Here is a 20,813-nt window from a genome sequence, read left to right on the forward strand (position 1 = left end):
AACCTTCGTAGATTTAAAAAAAATAAGCACAGTATTATAGAACGATACCAAATACTATACTGTACTGTAAATAAAAATGACAGCTTTTAAAAATACTGTAACAAATTTTAATTTAATGATCAACCTATGAGGCTAGACACATAAGAAATGATTAATCGTGACTCAGGTGTATTTCACAGTTCCTCTGACTGTGCCTCTGTGTCCTGGGAAAACAAAACATCCAAAGGCCCTTGCAGACTGCAATGGACGCTTTGGACACACGTCAAGATGACTTGGGTCCAGAGCGTCCAAGACGTGCATTGGAGGCATTTGTCCTTAAATGCAAAGGCGTCCAACTAGAGGACTCCAACATGTTCTGGACGCGCCAGTGTTTCACACTGCTAGCATCAAACATTTATGTACATTTGGCTGAACGCATTCTGTACTGTACAAGAGACATGGCACGTCCATCAGCCACAGGACGCAGAACACAATGCACGTTCATACACTGTAAAAAAAAAAAAGCATGCAAAATTGCACAAAAAAAAAACATGAACAGCCGTGAAACAGCAAGACCGTGAAAAGTGAACTGCGATATAGTGAGGGAACACTGTATAGCACAACCAAAACCATAAAGAGGTAATACCCCTCTTTAATGTTTATTAGTCATCCCAAATAACTGCTGACTATGTTTCTCGTACCATTAACAGTGTGGCCTGCACAATTCCTCGGACAGTGCACTGCGGTTCGTTAAAGAAAACTTCCTGACCGATGAGAGTGTGCGCCCAGTGGACAGGAGGCTCACCTTAGTATCACAGCACAGCTACAGCCGTATCAGCGTGCAGAGGGTGCAAGCTGCCAGTGGAAGGCATTATACCACACTCTTTCTACTCACAGGTATGTGCCAGATCCCTCCAGGACCCCAAACAAACAGTAAACTCAACTTGGTCACAGGCATGTAAGTCTGCCTGGAGGCCTCTAGTAGTACTCTATTAAAGTGCTCTCAAGATCCATGACAAGAATATGACAGTGGTGGAATAGCTGACTTTTCTTGTCTTATTTAATATGCCATTGATATGTATTATTATTATTATTATTATTATTATTATTATTATTATTATTATTATTCCTACTATTATTAGTAGTAGTATTATTAGCAACTCGATTTTGCATGCCTGCACTTTAAAGTTATATAAGCCTTGCTTGTTCAATATTCATTGTTAAATCAAAACTTGTTTGGTTCCATATTAAAAGGTTCATTTGTTCAATCTTGGCCCGCGGCTTTGTTCAATTAAAAATTTTGGCCCACTGTGTATTTGAGTTTGACACCCCTGATGTAGAGTGTGCTTTTGCTAATGTTAAAACAGGGGTCACCAACGTTTTGCCCGCAGGCGACCATGCACCCCCAAGGACCCCTTACGGCGCCCGCAAGGCATGCTCCAAAAATAGCACTGCTCATATTGTAAATCAATAGTTGCATTTTTTAAAATTAATGCTTACATTATGCAGATTTTTAAAATTGCGTTATATAAAATAAAAAAATTCAAATAGAAATATTTCATATCGAACTCGCCTCCTTCTAAGTCAAAGCTGATTCGTCCACGGCCGCCACACCTCTTTCCTGACACGCTTGCCCCAAAAATCATGGCAGAAGAGCGAAAAAGGACATACTATTTTCACAGTGATGGGAAGAAGAGTTCTTTTTTACGTCATTCATAGAGAAATGTCTGTGCCTTATTTGCGGGACAACTGTTGCAGTACTAAAGCGGCACAATGTGGAGAGGCACTTCAAAACCTGCCACAAAAACTCCAATGTAAATTACCCACCTGGACAGAAAAAGTCCATGGGTTGAAGGCAGCTTTAGACACACAACAGACTTTTTTCACAAGGCCGGTAAAAAAATCTCAGAACGCAACCGAAGCTTTGTGTAGAGCTGCACATTTTTGATAAAGAAACCTTTTTTGAATGGGGAGGTTTTTAAAGAAGCTATGATACTTGTTGCTAACACATTATTCAAAGATGAGAAACATGGTCCCAATGTCGTCTCTGCACTCTATGAAGTCCAGCTTGGAGCAAGTATGATGGCTAGACGAGTGTCATCTTTGTCTGAGAATTTAACAGAGCAGCTGGACTGGGATCTCGCTACGTGCAGGTGGTTTAGTATCCAGTGTGACGAGTCGGTAGACGGCGCCAACACGGCTCAGCTGATGATATTTGTCCGAATGGTGTTTGATGATTTTTCTACAAAAAACTGCTGACACTTCTGCAACTGAAGACAACAACGTGGGGAGTTGACATATACACCGCAGTCAAAAACGTTTTTGTGGAGAAAAAGGTGCCAGTACATAAGTTGACCTCAACTTATGTACTGATGGGGCACCAGCTATGACGGGCCGGGAAGTGGGCTTCATTGGCCTCATTCATTGGACAATGCAAAAATGATCCAGACTTCCCAAAATTTCTGCACTACCACTGCATCATTCATCAACAAGCGGTTTGTACGAAAGTGACCGGCTTTGATCATGTGATGACTGCTGTTGTGAAGATCATAAACAACATCCGCTCCAAAGCTAAACAACACAGAATGTTTAAGATGCTCCTGGATGAGCTGTCTGCTGAATATGGTGACCTGTTATTACACACAGAAATTCGATGGCTCAGCAGGGGTCGGATTCTGCAGCATTTTTTGTCACTTCTGGGTGAAATCAAAGAGTTTATGCAGTCCAAGGGGGAAGACGCATCGCTGCTGGAGGACCCAGAGTGGATACTTGACCTCGCATTTTTAACTGATTTGACTGAGAAACTGAACCATCTGAATCGGGAACTGCAAGGTAAAGATAAAACTGTTGCTCACATGATCAGTGCAGTAAACACATTTAAAGCCAAGTTTTTCTCCACGCAGGTACAGAGGAAAAAAATGCTGCATTTTCCCTCTGTGCAGGCAGTGTTAAATGACGATGCTTCTGCATCTGCAGCTTTGGCTGAAGCTGTAAAAAAGTACTCCCAAGTCATAAACAGACTAGGACCGGAATTCTAGGACCGGAATTGCAGTGTCAAATTATTCATCAGATTATAATGCGCTGGTGAGCAGCAGTGTCACAACTCCCACTTTCATAGTAAATGAAATCAGAGACAATTTTTTCATTATTTAAACATCAGCAATATTCATCAAAAAATATTGCATAAAATGTTAAATGTTCAGAAAGAACTTGTTAACCTGTTCAGGCAAAAAAAAGTGTTGTTTCCTTAGCTTAAAAATGTTAGAAGTGATCATTTGCATTACAAATACAACGGGTATTTCAAATGTTTGAGCAAATAAACATAAATGTTTCATGTTCAGATATGTTTTTCTGATTTTTATTGATGTGTAAATGACTGATAATTTTGGAAAATAATTATTATTGATATGTGAGCAATTACTTCCCATAGTGTTATAATAACTGCTATTTTAATATCACTATAACGTTAGTTATCCATGCAGTTTTGTTATTCAGGATGTTTTTAGCAAACAGTACCTGTGGCGCCCTTCATACTATTCAGTGCCCATGAAATAGCCCTCAGTCTCAAAAAGGTTGGTGACCCCTGTGTTAAAATGTTTGTATTAACCCGCTCTACATGATCCCAGTGTTTTTATTTTGCTATTTTGTCCAGAAGTTATAATATGAACATTAATAACAGAAGAATTTGGTGCCCTGTTGCTCTGAGGTTACTCTCATTAGCGTTAGCAAGTTTTGATTGACAGCGTTACTAAGTGCCCACCCCCAGCCAAACCAGCCGCGATATATTGCTGTGTGGTATGATCACTATTGTTTTGTGTGCAAGTGAAGTGTGGTGGAGTTTACTGAAAATTGAAATTGACAGTAAATGATTGAAAGAAAATGTGAAAGCGACATTAATTACCAATTTTATTGAAAATGGGCTGCTTAATGAATCACATGCCCTAGTGACTGCGGAGGCCTCAGCACCAAGTCTCAGGAGTTTCAGTGTACCCACAGTGCCAGAAACTCTTCAGATGGAGGCTCAAAAAAGTCAGAGATGGTCATCGTTTTTCTCCAACCAAACACACCCAAATCAGAATTCAATGTGAGGTGAAGTGCTGACTGTGCCAATGCACACCAAGTGGATAGACAGACCGATGACCAGCTAACTCTAAACTCAATCTTCACAAAGTTCTACCGGTTTCAAGCACTACAATGGGAGACCAGTGGGTCCGCAAGGCTGGATAAGATGACCCCACAAGACACCATAGTTTGTGCACATGAGAACACTACCCAGCCAGTGGTGAATGCCAACCTCTTCTCTGCCACAAAAAATAGGTGAAGATAGGCAAGACAAACAAAAAGATAGGCAAAGCCAAAAAAGCAGCGCCTCTGTGCTAAACTGGGCCTGTAGGTGAGACACCGGCCTGTAGACGAGGGGTTAAGGTGCACGTCAGTCACACACTTTACTTACCTTGATTTACTAAAAACAGGTCAAATGCCCATACTTCTATTCTCAGCTCATACTTCTAACAAAGTGCTCTTCCCACCACTGACAACAAAAGAGGCACTCGAAGGATCCTCCCAAAGGGAAAACCCACCAAACATCAGTGAAGGAGCAGGATGTCTCTGCATCTCCCCCAAACAGGTCACCTTGCACGCCCACACACCAGACAAAGACACTAGACCTGTAAACTAATGTTATCAAAAAGAAAAAAAACGCAAAAAACTTTAGTGCACACAGATTACCGCATGCTTCCTAAAACACTAATGGCTTCGCTGAGCTCCAAATCTGTCTGTAGGAGGGGAGTTACCTTCAACTGCTTTACACTGGATTAGCTCTTTGCTTGCTATGATACCCGCTGTCGGAATTCCAAATGTGGAACTCAGCTTCCAAGTCTCCCCCATAACTGCTAGCCTTGATGAGTTTCATTTGGATCGAGTTGGACGCTAGTGGTCACCTTCCCTTAGTTCACTTCTATATACAGTCTATGGTAGAGACCGATACAAACTAGTCACCCTCACTGTTCCTCCTCTGTCAGTGTCAGGGCTCATCCACAAGGCAGTGCTGCTGCAGAGCGGGTATCACATCATAGAGGAGATTCAAGTGTTCAAGCAGCCCCAGACCATCACCGGCATGAAGCTCTCCAAGGTATTTTCCTCAACGTGATCATCCATCAACAGTATAGCTTACAAATACTATAAATGCTACAAATACTACAAATGCACCTGATGTTGTAGACCTGAGTGTGAAGTTGTATTGTCACAATACCAACATGTCAAACTCGATTTTGATACTAGGTAATAGGCTTAGGATACTTTATACCGATTCCGATATCACAATGTAAACCACTATTTAGACAGTAGAATGTGATTTTCAACATTAAATGGTAAAACTTGCTTTTCTATTCCCATGTGACCTTATATGTGTGTAATAAGGTTCATTTCTGCCCTGTGACTTTTTTTTTTAGTATGGATTGCTCAAATGAGTATATAGTTTTGATACTAGTTTTAATATTGATTGTTATCTGATTTTTGATACTTACATACAATTCTAGTGTCAAGTGTGTGCTTTCCCACAGGATGTCATACTCATTGGGACGTCAGAGGGGGTTCTGAGGCTTCCAATGGCCAACTGCTCCTTCTACCGGACCTGTGCCCAGTGTGTGTTGAGTAGGGACCCCTTCTGTGGCTGGGACAGTGGCAGGCGTGTTTGTATGGAGGTGGGCCGCTCTGTGGCCAGTGCTCTGTAAGTATCACACACTAGAGTTTAGGGCTGTAGTCGACTAAATAAATTCTTGGTTGACTAAAGACATGTCCTGCCGATCGATTTGGTTACTAAAAAATGGGCATGGCATAAGTTCTCAAAACTATTACATATCTCTATGTATCTGGCCCAAAATGCTCTCACAAGACTAATCCTGCAGGGGACTTCATGCAAAAACTGCTATTTATGCCAATAAAAGTTCTAGGAAACAGTGTATTCATATAAAGACTGAATGATGAGTTATGCCTTTTTACATTTGAATTGTCATCTAACTCACTCACTCCTCCTTTATGGTGTGGTCCCATATAAACACTTATAATTCACTAATAATCATCAGTGCAACACCATCAGTGCAACACCATCAGTGCAACACCATCAGTGCAACACCATCAGTGCAACACCATCAGTGCAACACCATCAGTGATTAACCATTACTGCAACACGATCAGTGCAAACACCATTAGTGCAAACACCATTAGTGCAAACACCATTAGGGAATAACCATTAGTGCAACACCATCAGTGCAACACCATTAGTGAAAAAAAAAATATTTGGCTCAAGTCTGGGACAAAGTCAACGTGAGGGACTGATTAAAACCACATCTGGAGCCCAGGAAGTGGCAAAAATCAAGTAGCAAAAACAACCTGACATGCCAGCGACCATGCCGTGACCAATGAAAGAATGCCATTAGTGCAACGCCATTAGTGCAACGCCATTAGTGCAACGCCATTAGTGCAACGCCATTAGTGCAACGCCATTAGTGCAACGCCATTAGTGCAACGCCATTAGTGCAACGCCATTAGTGCATAACGCCATTAGTGCAACACCAGTTAGTGCATAACCGTCATCAGTGCAACCGTCATCAGTGCAACGTCATCAGTGCAACGTCATCAGTGCAACGTCATCAGTGCAACACCATTAGTGAAAAAAAAAAAATTATTTGGCTCAAGTCTGGGACAAAGTGAATGTGAGGGACTGATTAAAACCACATCTGGAGCCCAGGAAGTGGCAAAAATCAAGTAGCAAAAACAACCCGACATGCCAGCGACCATGCCGTGACCAATGAAAGTGTTAGTAAAAGTGTGTTGTCAGATAAAACCTTTGTGTGTGCTATGTTTACTGTGTGTGCAGGGCCCAGGATGTGGAGCAGGGGCAGGTGGATGATGTGTGTGTAGGCTCCATCACACACAGAGCTCTGTTTGGATCACACATGCCCACAGGTAACTACTGTTTAGTACTTTAGTAGAAGATTGTTCTCAAAAAGAAACCTCTTACCTGGAACACAGGTGGAGTTGTGGTGAGTAAATCTGGATAGAGGCCGAGGACAGTGTTGAGGCTGCAGACATGTAACTGTTGTGTGTGCGTGCATGTGTTTTTGTGTGTGTGTGCCACAGACATGTAACTCCGTGTGTGTTATAACCTCTGGGACAGTGTTGAGGTCACAGACATACAACTGTGTTATATGTCTGTGTTGCAGCCCCATGCCCTCCCAGTGTGCTCGTCACTGTCTCTCTGAATGAGGTGGTCTGGCTCCACTGCCCGGCCCTCTCGCTCTTGTCCCGGCAGCAGTGGGAGCGTCCCAACAGCCGCCTGTCAGAGCAGCTGTATCTTCAGCTGGACGACGGCAGCCTGAGCTTCGTGGCCACACCAGCCACACTGGGACACTACTTGTGTGTGTCTGTAGAGAAGGGCTTCCAGCAGACTATGGCTGTGTACCAGGTCCGACAGAACAGCATCCCCATCTCCCCGTCCAGTTCTGCCCCCACCCAGCTCCTCACAGAGCATCTCACGGAGCACCCCACAGAGCACCGTACACACCCCCGCGGACCTCCGGCCAGCACCCCCCCGCTGCACATGGACAGTTCGGTGCCTAGAGACTTCGGGGAGGCCCCTGGGGCCCCATGTTATCTGAAAGAGCTCCTCATAGTGAGCGGGCTGCTGGTGCTGTGCTTCAGTTTGTTGCTCACGCTGCTCATGTACACTGTGCACCTGCACTCCCACAACAGGACGGCCCCGCAGCCCCCAACCCCTCCTCGACCACGAGGGAGCGCTATGGAGTCACGTCCCAAAGGTCAGCACAGCAACAGCAGCTTCAACGGACACCTGCCTGTTGTCCCACTGTGACACATGTGAACATAAGAGGACACCTGCCAAATGTCCCACTGTGTGCATGTGTCCTCTTTTGTTCACAGATCAGTGCCCCACTGTGAGATGTGGATAGAAGAGGACACCTGCCAAATGTCCCACTGTGACACAGGGACAAAAGAGGACACATGCCCAATGTCCCACTGTGACACGTGAACATAGGAGGACACCTGCCAAATGTCCCACTGTGTGCAGGTGTCCTCTTTTGTCCACAGATCAGTGTCCCACTGTGAGATATGGACAGAAGAGGACACCTGCCACTGTCCTGTTGTGTGAGGATATAAGAGGAGAGCCTAGGACTGGCCCACACACTTGAGGGATGAGGTCTTGTCTCATGGTCAAGCTTTGTGTTCATTGTTTGTACTTAACAGAAATTATTTGGACAAAGTTCATGTTTTATTCAGTTTTTTGTTTTTTGTTTTTTTTACAAAAGAATCAGTCTGCTCACCGTTTATTGTGTCAGAGAAATAAAAAAAAGCTGCTATGTGATTCTTTTATTAGATTTTATAACAGACGGGGCTGATGACAAAGCTAGATTGAAGGAGTGTGAGGAATGTATTGTCTTGTTTAAAGGTGCACTACGTACACCATCAGTCAAAAGTTTAGACACACTTTGATAAATTTTCTACTTTATTCCCATAATTGTACATTCTCATTGAGGTATTAAAACTATGATTGTAGTAAACAAAAAATAAACTCAAAGTAACTCAAAAATTTGTCTTGCATTCAAACATGTTTTAAATAATCACCCTTTGCTTTAAATCTTGGTTTGCAGTTTTGGCATTTTTTGACAAGGCACAGCTGTGAAGTGAAAACCATTTCACATATATATATCTCATACCCATGACAGTCGTCTAGGTGATCATCTAGGCATAGTGTACAGAAACATCTGTGCAGACGGACTGGAAGCCCCAAGATCAAGGTGGGAAATACCTCCAAAGGTAGTGGAGAATGACCGATGCTCCTCACCCTATCTCTATCAGAGCACCCAGACACCCTGCAGACGAAACTCATTTCGGCCGCTTGTATCCACGAATGTCCTTTCGGTCATTATCCAAAGCTCATGACCATAATTGAGGGTAGGTTGTAGATTGACTGGTAAATCAAGAGCTTTGCTTTTCAGCTCAGCTCCTTCTTTACCACAACAGTCCGATACAGCAACCGCATCACTGCGGATGCTGCACCTAGCCACTTGTTAATCTCACGCTCCATCCTTCCCTCACTCGTGAACAAGAACCTGAGAAACTTGGACTCCTCCACTGGAGACAAGGACTTTCCTGGCTGCGTGTAACGCTTGTAGGCTAGGAGTTTGACAGCGACCTCGGTGAGTAAAGTACAATTACTACTGGCAGTATCAGAAGATTGGTTCTTTTTGGAGCCTGGGGTGTAAATAAAACACGAACACCAATATTCAATTTTTAAAGCAAAAGTGTATTGAAATGTATAAAATAAGAGTAATACAGTGAGTGTGTAGTGTGGGTAGGTGCAATAGTTCAATGTGTGGTTTTATGACTTTATGTCAAAGTTCAAGAGTTCCCAAAGTTCGAGAGTTCAATGTTCCAATTTTGGTCCAGAGTTCAAGCATAAAATGATAGATTCCAGGAGGGTAAATCAGCAGTAGGATGAGTGAATTGGTTTGTCCTACCACATATCTGGGTAGCTCGCCATCAAGATGTTATTTCTGGTTATAGTCCCCGGAAAAAAAAACCTGACCTATAAAAAGGTCAAAATAATAAATTAACATTTACATGATAAACAAAACCGTCTACGTTAACAGTAGAGATAATACATTTCATCAATATATACCCTTTAAGGCTATTAAACACAATCAAAATATGTAGTTCTTTAAACAAATAAGTGCACTTTTCTCATATATTCAAGAATTAATCAAATCAGAACTCAATAATTAAGCAGATTCTTAGATTACATTAAAGTTGCGCAACCAATCAAAATAATTGTAGCTACAGTCAAAACAAAACGGAAATGTATAGCTGAGTTAGCGTTCACACAAAACATTATAAAAAGTGGACAAAATTTAGTTAGAAATGCAATATAAAACAATGCTCCTGGTAAATTTATTATTATTTACAATTCGGCTTTACCAAAACTTAAGTTAGTTCTATAATTAATTCAAAATGAGCAATGTTTTAAGAAACTCCAAGCGCTAGTAAACGTCGCTAGTATACACGAGGCTCTAGGGAGTTTGGAATGCGAGCGGTAGCGAGACTAACAAAACAAAACGATGAGTGTTATGTAAACAACATAAATGCGACCGCTAATCTCAAAGTAAAAACGCCGATGTGCACAATAACTCACCGTTGAGAAGTGGAAAGTTTGGAGATCGCGTTTTGTCCAAGACGCCAACCTGAGCATGCCACAGCCACAGTGAGGAGCGGAGGAGGAGACAGGGAAGTGACCTCCGTGACCTCGCAACTTAAAGGCAGAGGGGACCGCAGCACAGGAAGTGGCATCCACAATAAAAGATTTTAGGAAGTGCGGGTTACACGTTCCCCCCTTGAACTCATGGACGTCCCTGTACATGCGACTGGCTGATGGCAGATGGCTTGAGTACTGACAAGGGCAGGTGGATCCTCAAGTTCGTAAGCAGAGGTGAAAGCTGTGCTCAACCCATGAAATAAAGATTGAAGGCTGTGCAGAAAAGGATGACCTAGTCTTGAGTATTGCAGGCGGTCTGGTGGATGGCGTGATCTCATTGGGCGTCGAGCTGGTGGGTCAGCCTCGGGACTTGACAATTCAGGGTCAGCCTCGGGACTTGACAATTCAGGGTCAGCCTCGGGACTTGACAATTCAGGGTCAGCCTCGGGACTTGACAATTCAGGGTCAGAAAGGACGCTTTCTTCAGGTGCCAGGGCTGCAGCAGGTTCAGAGTCAGATAGGTCGGTTTCGGGTAGATCTAGTTCTTGTTTCTGATCAGTCATCTCATGTTCGACTTCAGATCTGACATTTCCTTTCATATCTAACCGTGATTGCTGGCCAGGCTGGATCACAGGTGAGACTGAAGACGCAGGTGGTCTTGACGCAGGTAAGTCAATCACAGAAGTGTATCTGATGGGCTCTGAGATGGACGGAAAGAAACCAGAAGTTATCAGTTCATCTTCTGACAGGGTTTCATCATTGTTATTTTCAGGAAGATGTCCCATGTCTGAGAATTCTGGAGTTGATAAGTGAGTCATTTTCTTCTTAACTGGGTTCACTGGAGCAGATAGAAAGCCACAAGGTAGGAGAAGGTCTCTATGCAGAGTCCGGATGGGACGATCCTTAGTCTCAGGTTTGACGGTGTAAACGGGAAGATTGCCAGCCCTCTTGATCACAATGTATATTTCCGACTCCCATCGGTCTGCAAGCTTGTGCTTCCCTCGTATCCGCACATTTTTCACCAGTACACGATCACCCACTGACAGCTCCGAAGGTATGATATTCTTGTCAAATCTTGATTTGTTTCTCTGCATCACCCGTTTTGAATTTTCAGCAGCTATTCTGTAGCTCTCTTCAAGGTGGGCTTTGAGCTGCTCAACGTACTGGGAATGTGTGCCTCGACTCTTCCTCCCCAACGGCAGGCCAAATGCCAAATCTACTGGTAGGCGCGGCTGGCGTCCAAACATGAGTTCATACGGGGAGAAGCCAGTAACGTCACTCCGAGTACAATTATAGGCGTGCACTAATGGTTTCACAAAGTCTCTCCAGTGTGTCTTGTCTTCTTCTCTCAGAGTACCCAACATGTCTAAAAGTGTGCGATTAAAGCGCTCTACAGGATTTCCACGAGGATGGTAAGGGGTGGTGCGTATCTTGCTGATGCCAGTCATCTCGCATAGTTCTTTAATAGTCCGAGACTCAAAGTCAGGTCCTTGATCACTATGCAGCTTCTCGGGAATCCCATAATGCACTAGGAAATTGTCCCACAAACATTTAGCAACAGTCTTAGCTTTTTGATTGGGTGTTGGGACAGCGACGGCGTACTTGGTGAAGTGGTCAGTAATTACAAGTACATCTTTAGTTTTGGTGCGATCTGGCTCTAGTGATAGGAAGTCCATGCATACAAGTTCCAAGGGTCGTGTTGTCTTTATATTGACCAGTGGTGCTGCTTTTTCGGGTTGAGCTTTCCGCTTTACACATCTTTCACAGGTCTTAATCTTGTTCTGAATATCTGCAGACATGCGAGGCCAGTAAAATCGGGATCTGGCAAGATCAAGTGTTCTCTCAATGCCCAGATGTCCCATGTGATCATGCAGCTGCTTGAGGACTTCAGACCGACATTCTTGAGGTAGCACGAGCTGATAGGTTGCCTCACTTCCAATCTGTCTTCTCCTCACAAGAACATTGTTGTGGAGCTCCATTTTTGTCAGTTCTCGCAAGAGTAAAGGTAGGTCTGGAAGCTCAGCTCGTAGGGAGGTAGGTGGAGTCTCTCCTTTTTCCAGCTGTGCAATGACATGCTGTATAATTGGGTCGGTCCGCTGCTTAGCTGCGATGTCGGCAGAGGTGAACACAGGGATGACAGGTGAGGCAAATTGCAAGTCATCAATAAAACTGTCTGGCAGACTGTCTTGAGCAGTGGAAAGGGTCTGGACTAGAGCAGCAACATGGTTGACGGCATTGGAACTGTATACAAGCTGTCGGTCACAAATGGCATGGACAACGTGCTGGTCGATACAAACAGACATGGAGTCGTCGAGGTGCTGTTGGGTGAATCTAAAAATCCGCTCACGCTCCTTCTGGGACAAGTGGTCATCTGGAAACTCAGCATGTGGTCGGCGAGAAAGACCATCCGCATCTGCATTGTACTTGCCTGCTCTGTAGATGATCTTAAATGTGTAGGTGGACAGAGCGGAGAGCCATCGATAACTTGTTGCATCTAGCTTTGCAGAGGTCAATAGGTAGGTCAGGGGGTTACTATCAGTGACCACCGTGAAATGGGTGCCATACAAATAGTCACTAAACTTTTCAGTCACTGCCCACTTGAGGGCGAGAAATTCCAACTTATGTGCAGCGTACCTGGATTCACTTCGGGACAGACCTCTGCTTGCATACGCGACCACTCGGTTCTTGCCTTCCTGTTCTTGATATAGTACAGCCCCTAATCCTGTACAGCTGGCATCTGTATGTAGGATATATGGTTTACTGGGATCGGCAAAGGCAAGGACAGGAGCTGAAGTGAGCTTTTCAATGATTGTCTCAAAGGCGTTTTGGCATACAGTAGTCCAGCGCCCCCCGAAAGGCTCTTTTGGATTCATGTAGTCTTGTGGCTTTATCGACGCTTTGCATTTTTTCTGGTTTGGTGGATAGCCTGAAGTCAGCTGATTCAGTGGCTTGACAATAGACGAGTAGTCTTTGACGAACCGTCGGTAATAACCAGCAAATCCAAGGAATGACCGCAAGTCCTTGAGATTCTTGGGTACCGGCCAGGATGTTAATGTGGCTATCTTGTCAGGATCCGTCTCAACTCCATTCTGCGACACCACATGCCCAAGATACCGTACTGACGTTTGGAAAAACACACATTTCTCCACAGACAATTTGAGGCCAAATTCTCTCAGTCGACGCAGTACCTTCATCAGCCTCTCTTCGTGCTCTTCCAAGGTAGAGGCAAACACAATCAAGTCGTCGATGAAAACGAGTGCCTCTTTCAAATTCAGATCACCCATGCACTTCTCCATCAAGCGCTGAAAGGTACTTGGCGCATTTGTGACTCCCTGCGGCATGCGGTTAAACTCCCAGAATCCTACCGGGCACACGAAAGCGGTCTTGCATTTGTCTGCCTCCTCCATCTCTATTTGATAATAGCCAGACTTCAAATCTAGGACCGAAAACCACTGAGACCCAGAGAGTGCAGTGAATGTGTCTTCCAGCTTTGGCAGAGCATATGCGTCTTTGATAGTCTGAGCATTGAGTTTTCTATAATCTATACAGAGTCTCACGCTGCCATTCTTCTTGCGCACCACAACTATGGGTGAGGCAAATGGTGAGTCCGATTCTCGTATTACACCAGATTCCAGAAGCTCTTGAAGATGTTGTCTGACAGCATCCAGGTCTTGTGGGTGGATAGGTCTTGGTCTTTGCTTAAAGGGTGTTGGATCTGAGAGCTTGATTTGGTGACGGACTTTATTGGTACAACCAAAATCAAGATCATTCTTGGCAAAGACTTCAGGGATGCTGTTCAGCTTGGCAATGATCCGTTGCTTCCACTCTGGCGAGATGGGTGAATCGGCAAAGTTGTAATTTAGCTTTAACTCCGATTGCTCTTGAGACTGTAGTGGCTGCTTAGGCTGATGGGCGCTCTGCTCTTTGTGAAGGACTGACTGAAATGCACTCAACTCTGCAATGGCAGCTCGAACTGGCATGATGATATCATGGTCAGACTCATTTCTCACAATTACTGGCAGATAACAGGGATGGAGTGGAGGAAGATCGACCAGACAGGACTTTATCAGCAAGCCACCAGGCAGGGAAAAAGATGTTGGATGCTGGACTATAACGGCTTTTTCACTGTGCAGGGCTGGAGCGATGGCTAAGGCATCCAGAACAACTGTTTGTCCAGCCGGGATGGTCTGAGGACAGTTTGTCTGCAGCTTTACAATGCCATGATGGTCGTCACTTGATAGCTTGTGTCGAAGTGCCAGGACCTTTACCACTGCTTTGTAGCCATAGGGTGCTGTATTGAATGCAGGGGAGTTTATCTGGGAGTGCTTGTCATACACCACATCCAGTGTGTTCGTTCCAATGAGGACCGAGGGCTGTGATGATTTCAGATCGGGCACCACCAATGCCAAAGTGTCCACGTCCAATGTCTCTCCCAGAAACTCAGCGGGGAATGTAATATTCATCTCAACATATCCCAAGTATGGAACAGCCTGTCCATTGGCTCCTTCCACTTCCAGCAGGGTAGTGAGTGACTTGATTTCATGGTCAGAGAGATATGCGTTATAGAAGGAGTGGGTGACTGTAGTGACCTGAGATCCAGTATCAAACAGGCAGTGAAAATCTGAATCTTTGATCTTGACTTGACCAGTACTCCGTGTCCCAATTAGACCTTTGGGCAGTGGATGGTGTGGCAGGGAATACTGATTCATGGGACAATGATTTATGGCAGCTTCCGCCCGTCCCCCAGAAGAAGCTGCATCTAGTTTAACGGTTTTTGACCCTTGGCTTCCCATGACTGCTGCTTTTGTCTTAGTTGTCGGCGTTTAGTGTCAACAAGGCTGGGATTGGCGGTATTTGTGCATGCAGGGGCAATATGTCCATCTTCGCCACATTTAAAACAAAACCATGGCTTGGGCTTACTGGAACCCTGTGCTTTTGGCTTCTGCTGGCTCTGTCGGTAATCTGTGGTGGCAGGAGCTGCTTTCTTGGTCAATAGGGCAGACATCTGGCTTTGCAGTTTTATCATTTGTTTCTTGAGATCTTCTATTATGTTCATGTTTGGATGGTCGCAGGAGCAGGAACAGGCACTTTGAGACTGCAGGTTGGCACGGTGTTTTGAAGATGAAATATGTTTTTTCATTAGAGACTCTTTGGCCAATTGCCTGTCCTCTTCAGTACGGAGCAGAAATAAAAGCTCTGAGAAGGTAGGTGGATTGTCTCGTCTCTGTTCCAACTGTAGCTTGGTGATAACAGCATTATCCCAACATCCTCTACAAAACTGCTTTAATAGATGTTTGTCATTGTCTGCCGCTGGGATTCCGCCACGTGTCACTACCGTGTTCAGTGTCAGTTGCAGCCTTTGCAAGTAGGATGACGGTCGCTCTCCATGATCTTGAAGTGTGTTGAGGAACTGTGCAAAGAGCTCTTCTCCATCTTGAACCGTGGCAAAAGCTGAATCCAATACTTGAATAAACATGGTGGGCAATGAATTGGGTCCCAAACCTTTAACAAGATCTGCAGCTGGGGGGAGTAAACTTTCCAGGATTCGCCTTGTGACATGCAGCTGCGACAAGTTGGGATCAGCACGCAGGAGTTCAATATGGGAACGCCAGGAATCATAGTCTGCCTCATTGCTGGGTTTCGGGCTTCTTCCAGAAAATGTACGGAGCCGAAGTGGGGACAGAGATTGAACACTGATGTCATCTTTTCTCACAATGTGCTCCACAACCACTCGCTGTATTTCAGGGGGGTTCAGGTCATGCCCAGTGAGTGACACCCTTGGTCCCAGAGAGGCAGAGCCATTGGGATGATGTGAAGGTGCGCCCCCTAGTGGGCCAATGGAGGAAGATTTAGGCACTTGTGAGGATAATAGCGTGTTAAGTCCAGGCAATGTTGAATGCATGTTAACTTTTATCTCCTCTTGTTCATTCTCTCCATCCTCATCCTCTTCATCATCCTCATTTTCGTCATCATCTTCTTCTTCATCTCCTCCTCCAGATGCTGCCAAATGCTCACTTATCTGGTTCATGGCTCCCTTCAAGATTTCTTCAAAAGGCTTTCCAGTTTGCTGGGCAATGCGTTTTAGCTCCTGGAGGTAGTCAGTGGGAGGGCTCCTCCCTGTGACTGTGGCATCAAACTCCTCCGGAAGACAATTTATTTGACATTTGTAGTCCGCAATATTTTGTGATGTGAATGTATATGGCAAGATTGGTTTTAACGTAGCAAAAGCTGACGCAGTTTTGAACTCAACAATCAGGTTTTTATAGTATGGACTATCAGTATCTGTAACAGTAAATGCCATTTTTATATCACCATAAGAACGTAAATAATCAATGACTTCATCATCTGCTTGTGTATTGGTTACACCCACAACAAAAACAGAGTTTGCAACATTAACCCCTGATTTTGAAATGAAATCCATTTTCAACCCTTTTTAATAAACACAAAACCAATTTACGGTAAATTAAAGACCAACAATGATTATTCACACAACCAGGCTCCTGGCTAGCTCGCCACACTGTAACGCTTGTAGGCTAGGAGTTTGACAGCGACCTCGGTGAGTAAAGTACAATTACTACTGGTAGTATCAGAAGATTGGTTCTTTTTGGAGCCTGGGGTGTAAATAAAACACGAACACCAATATTCAATTTTTAAAGCAAAAGTGTATTGAAATGTATAAAATAAGAGTAATACAGTGAGTGTGTAGTGTGGGTAGGTGCAATAGTTCAATGTGTGGTTTTATGACTTTATGTCAAAGTTCAAGAGTTCCCAAAGTTCGAGAGTTCAATGTTCCAATTTTGGTCCAGAGTTCAAGCATAAAATGATAGATTCCAGGAGGGTAAATCAGCAGTAGGATGAGTGAATTGGTTTGTCCTACCACATATCTGGGTAGCTCGCCATCAAGATGTTATTTCTGGTTATAGTCCCCGGAAAAAAAACCTGACCTATAAAAAGGTCAAAATAATAAATTAACATTTACATGATAAACAAAACCGTCTACGTTAACAGTAGAGATAATACATTTCATCAATATATACCCTTTAAGGCTATTAAACACAATCAAAATATGTAGTTCTTTAAACAAATAAGTGCACTTTTCTCATATATTCAAGAATTAATCAAATCAGAACTCAATAATTAAGCAGATTCTTAGATTACATTAAAGTTGCGCAACCAATCAAAATAATTGTAGCTACAGTCAAAACAAAACGGAAATGTATAGCTGAGTTAGCGTTCACACAAAACATTATAAAAAGTGGACAAAATTTAGTTAGAAATGCAATATAAAACAATGCTCCTGGTAAATTTATTATTATTTACAATTCGGCTTTACCAAAACTTAAGTTAGTTCTATAATTAATTCAAAATGAGCAATGTTTTAAGAAACTCCAAGCGCTAGTAAACGTCGCTAGTATACACGAGGCTCTAGGGAGTTTGGAATGCGAGCGGTAGCGAGACTAACAAAACAAAACGATGAGTGTTATGTAAACAACATAAATGCGACCGCTAATCTCAAAGTAAAAACGCCGATGTGCACAATAACTCACCGTTGAGAAGTGGAAAGTTTGGAGATCGCGTTTTGTCCAAGACGCCAACCTGAGCATGCCACAGCCACAGTGAGGAGCGGAGGAGGAGACAGGGAAGTGACCTCCGTGACCTCGCAACTTAAAGGCAGAGGGGACCGCAGCACAGGAAGTGGCATCCACAATAAAAGATTTTAGGAAGTGCGGATTACATGCGCCTAGAAATTCTATCCATAAATACAGTGAATGGAACCGGTGACAAAGGGCAGTCCTGGTGGAGTCCAACATGCACTGGGAAACATGTCTGACTTACTGCTGACAAAGCGAACACAGCTCCTGCTCCGGTCATACAGGGACCAGACAGCTCTTAGCAAAGGGCCCCGGACCCCATGCTCCCAGAGCACCCCCAAAGGACACCAGGTGGGACAAGGTCAAGTGCGTTCACCCAATCCACCAAACACATGTGGACTGGTTGGGCAAACTCCCATGAACCCTCGAGGACCCGATGGAGAGTATAGAGCTGGTCCAGTGTTCCGTGACTGGGATGAAAAGCACACTGCTCCTCCTGAATCCGAGGTTCGACTATTGATCGGATTCTCCTCTCCAGTACCCTGGAATAGACCTTACCGGGAAGGCTGAGGAGTGTGATTCCCCTGTAATTGGAACACACCCTTCGGTCCCCCTTCGTATACAGAAGGACCACCACCCCAGTCTGCCAGTCCAGTGGTACTGTCCCTGAACGCCACGCGATGTTGCAGAAACGTGCGAGCCAAGACAGTCCCACAACATCCAGATACTTAAGGTACTTGGGACGGATCTTGTCCACCCCTGGAGCCTTGCCATTGAGGAGCTTGCCAACCGCCTCAGTGACTTCTACCAGCCTGATAGACGAGTCTGCCTCCGAGTCTCCAGTCTCTGCTTTATCCATCGAAGACATGACAGTGGGATTGAGGAGATCTTCAAAGTATTCCTTCCACCACCTCACAATGCCCCCAGTCCAGGTCAGCAGCTCTCCACCTGTGCTGTAAAAAGTGTTGGTGAAGCACCATTTCCCCCTCCTGAGGCATCGGATAGTTTGCCAGAATCTCTTTGAGGCCGCCCGATAGTCCTCCTCCGTGGCCTCCCCGAAATCATCCCAATCCCGAGTTGCGACTGCAGGAGCTGTAGCACGCTTGGCCAGCCGGTACTCGTCAGCTGCCTCAGGAGCTACGAGCAGCTGCATCGACAATGGAGGCGAAGGACATGGCCCACTCAGACTCCATATACCCAATCTCCCCCAGGATGTGGGAGAAGCCCCCTAACAGAGGGCTCCACCAGAAGTTTCCAATAGATCCTCTCGTTATGCTTGAGTCTGCCAGGTCTGTCCAGCTTCCTCTCCCACCAATGGATCCAACTCACCACTAGGTGGTGATCGGTTGACAGCTCTGCTCTTCTCTTCACCTGAGTGTCCAAGACACGCAGCCGAAGGTCAGATGACACGGCAACAGAGTTGATCATCGCACTCTGTCCTACATTGTGCCACGTGTACTGAACATGATCGTTATGGACAAACTGTGACTAGCACAGAAGTCCAATAACAGAACACCACTCGAGATCAGATCAGGGAGGCCGTTCTTTCTGAACACCCTTCTTCAGGTGTCACTGTCATTGCCCACATGGGCATTGAAGTCCCCCAATAGAACAACTGAGTCCCCGGTCGATGCCTTTTCTAGTACCCCTCCCAGCAACTCTAAGAAGGCCGGGTAGTCTGCACTGCTGTTTGACCCATAGGCTGACACAACATTGAGAGACCTGTCCCCAACCTGAAGGCGCAGGGATGCAAACCTCTCCGTAGTGGGTTCAACTCCAACACGTGACGGCTGAGCTGTGGAGCAATAAGCGAGCCCACAGAGCCCAAGCTGTACATGGAGGTGAGGCCGACTATATCTCGTCGGTAATGCTCAACCTCACACACAGCTCAGGCCCCCCCCCCCCCAACGAGGTCTCCATGTCCAGAGATCCGGTCGTCAATGCCCCCACCTTTGACTGCCACCCAGATCTCTATGCACTGGGTCCTTACAGATCCTCCCGCAGGTGGCACATGGAAGAAGGAGACATCACATAAGAGCAATGCAGAGTGGCTGGTGGCTACGGTAGAAGACCACTAACCTCCCTAAACAGAATCCAGTTGCTAAGGGATGGAACTCCCCCTGAATGGCTAACCAAAGGGCGTATGATCCGCATCCAGATGGATCCCTCAAAGTGTGCAGTCCCATCCTACTATCGGCCAATAACCTGTCTCTCCACAACATGGAAGCTTATGTCACACATCATTGCAGCTAAGATAAGTGGGCACATGGAGCAATACATGAGCACAAACACAGAAGGGCATCCGCAAAGATGCCAGGGGAATCGGAATCATAAGTTAGCCAATGGAGGAGCTACAGACCACAGACACTAAGACATGAAAACTTCTGACCATTCATGGAGGGTTCCATCCCAAACCCAGCACCCTGAGACTGTACCCAAGCCGTAAGGAGGGAGGCCGAGGACTAGTGAGAGTGTGAGCCATTGTTCAGTGTGACCGGCCGGTCTAGGCTGACCGGCTAATGCCTTCTGCGTTGTGTTGGGTGGACAAACTGAGCCACACACAGGGGTTTGCCGTTCGGGGAGGGATTTATTATACACCTGTGTGAAACACATCAAAATTATAATACAGCACGGTCCAGCAATCCCGCACGTCTCCCCTCTGCTCTCCTCACAGCAACTCTATTTTATAATTAACTAATTACAAAATGAAATTAATGGTAAAAATGAAACTACAGTATAAATTGATATACAAAAATAACATTCACATACCTGTGTGAAACACATCAAAATTATAATACAGCACAGTCCAGGTCCAGCAATCCCGCACGTCTACAGAAAGAAAGTACCACAGACACGTGTGAGATTGCACTTGCTAACACAATTTCACTCGCTAGCCATACTTTTCCTAGGTGCTGTATCCGCATATAACATGCTGTTTCACACATATCTCAACAACAGGAATAATGGCAAAGGCC

General features: G+C 44.9%; 3 protein-coding genes across 3 annotated transcripts in view; 2 read left to right on the forward strand and 1 right to left on the reverse strand.

Moving 5' to 3' along the window:
- LOC117393369 (semaphorin-4B-like) overlaps positions 1-8,092 on the forward strand; it is a 45,617-nt gene extending 37,525 nt beyond the window's left edge. Inside the window, exons 13-17 of the mRNA XM_033991488.2 lie at positions 690-876; positions 5,001-5,110; positions 5,541-5,707; positions 6,857-6,945; positions 7,203-8,092. Coding sequence (XP_033847379.1) covers positions 690-876; positions 5,001-5,110; positions 5,541-5,707; positions 6,857-6,945; positions 7,203-7,849 — 1,200 coding nt within the window. The 3' untranslated portion in view covers positions 7,850-8,092. The remainder of the gene's footprint in view (positions 1-689; positions 877-5,000; positions 5,111-5,540; positions 5,708-6,856; positions 6,946-7,202) is intronic.
- Positions 1-20,813, reverse strand: part of pex11b (peroxisomal biogenesis factor 11 beta) — a 217,894-nt gene that overhangs the window by 136,565 nt on the left and 60,516 nt on the right. The window lies entirely within an intron of this gene.
- Positions 19,779-20,813, forward strand: part of LOC117393368 (uncharacterized) — a 44,249-nt gene continuing 43,214 nt past the window's right edge. Inside the window, exon 1 of the mRNA XM_033991487.2 lies at positions 19,779-19,901. Within this exon, the coding sequence (XP_033847378.1) occupies positions 19,779-19,901 (123 nt within the window). The remainder of the gene's footprint in view (positions 19,902-20,813) is intronic.

This window comes from Periophthalmus magnuspinnatus, chromosome 11, assembly GCF_009829125.3.
Source record: "Periophthalmus magnuspinnatus isolate fPerMag1 chromosome 11, fPerMag1.2.pri, whole genome shotgun sequence".
Classification (NCBI taxonomy): Eukaryota; Metazoa; Chordata; class Actinopteri; order Gobiiformes; family Gobiidae; genus Periophthalmus; species Periophthalmus magnuspinnatus.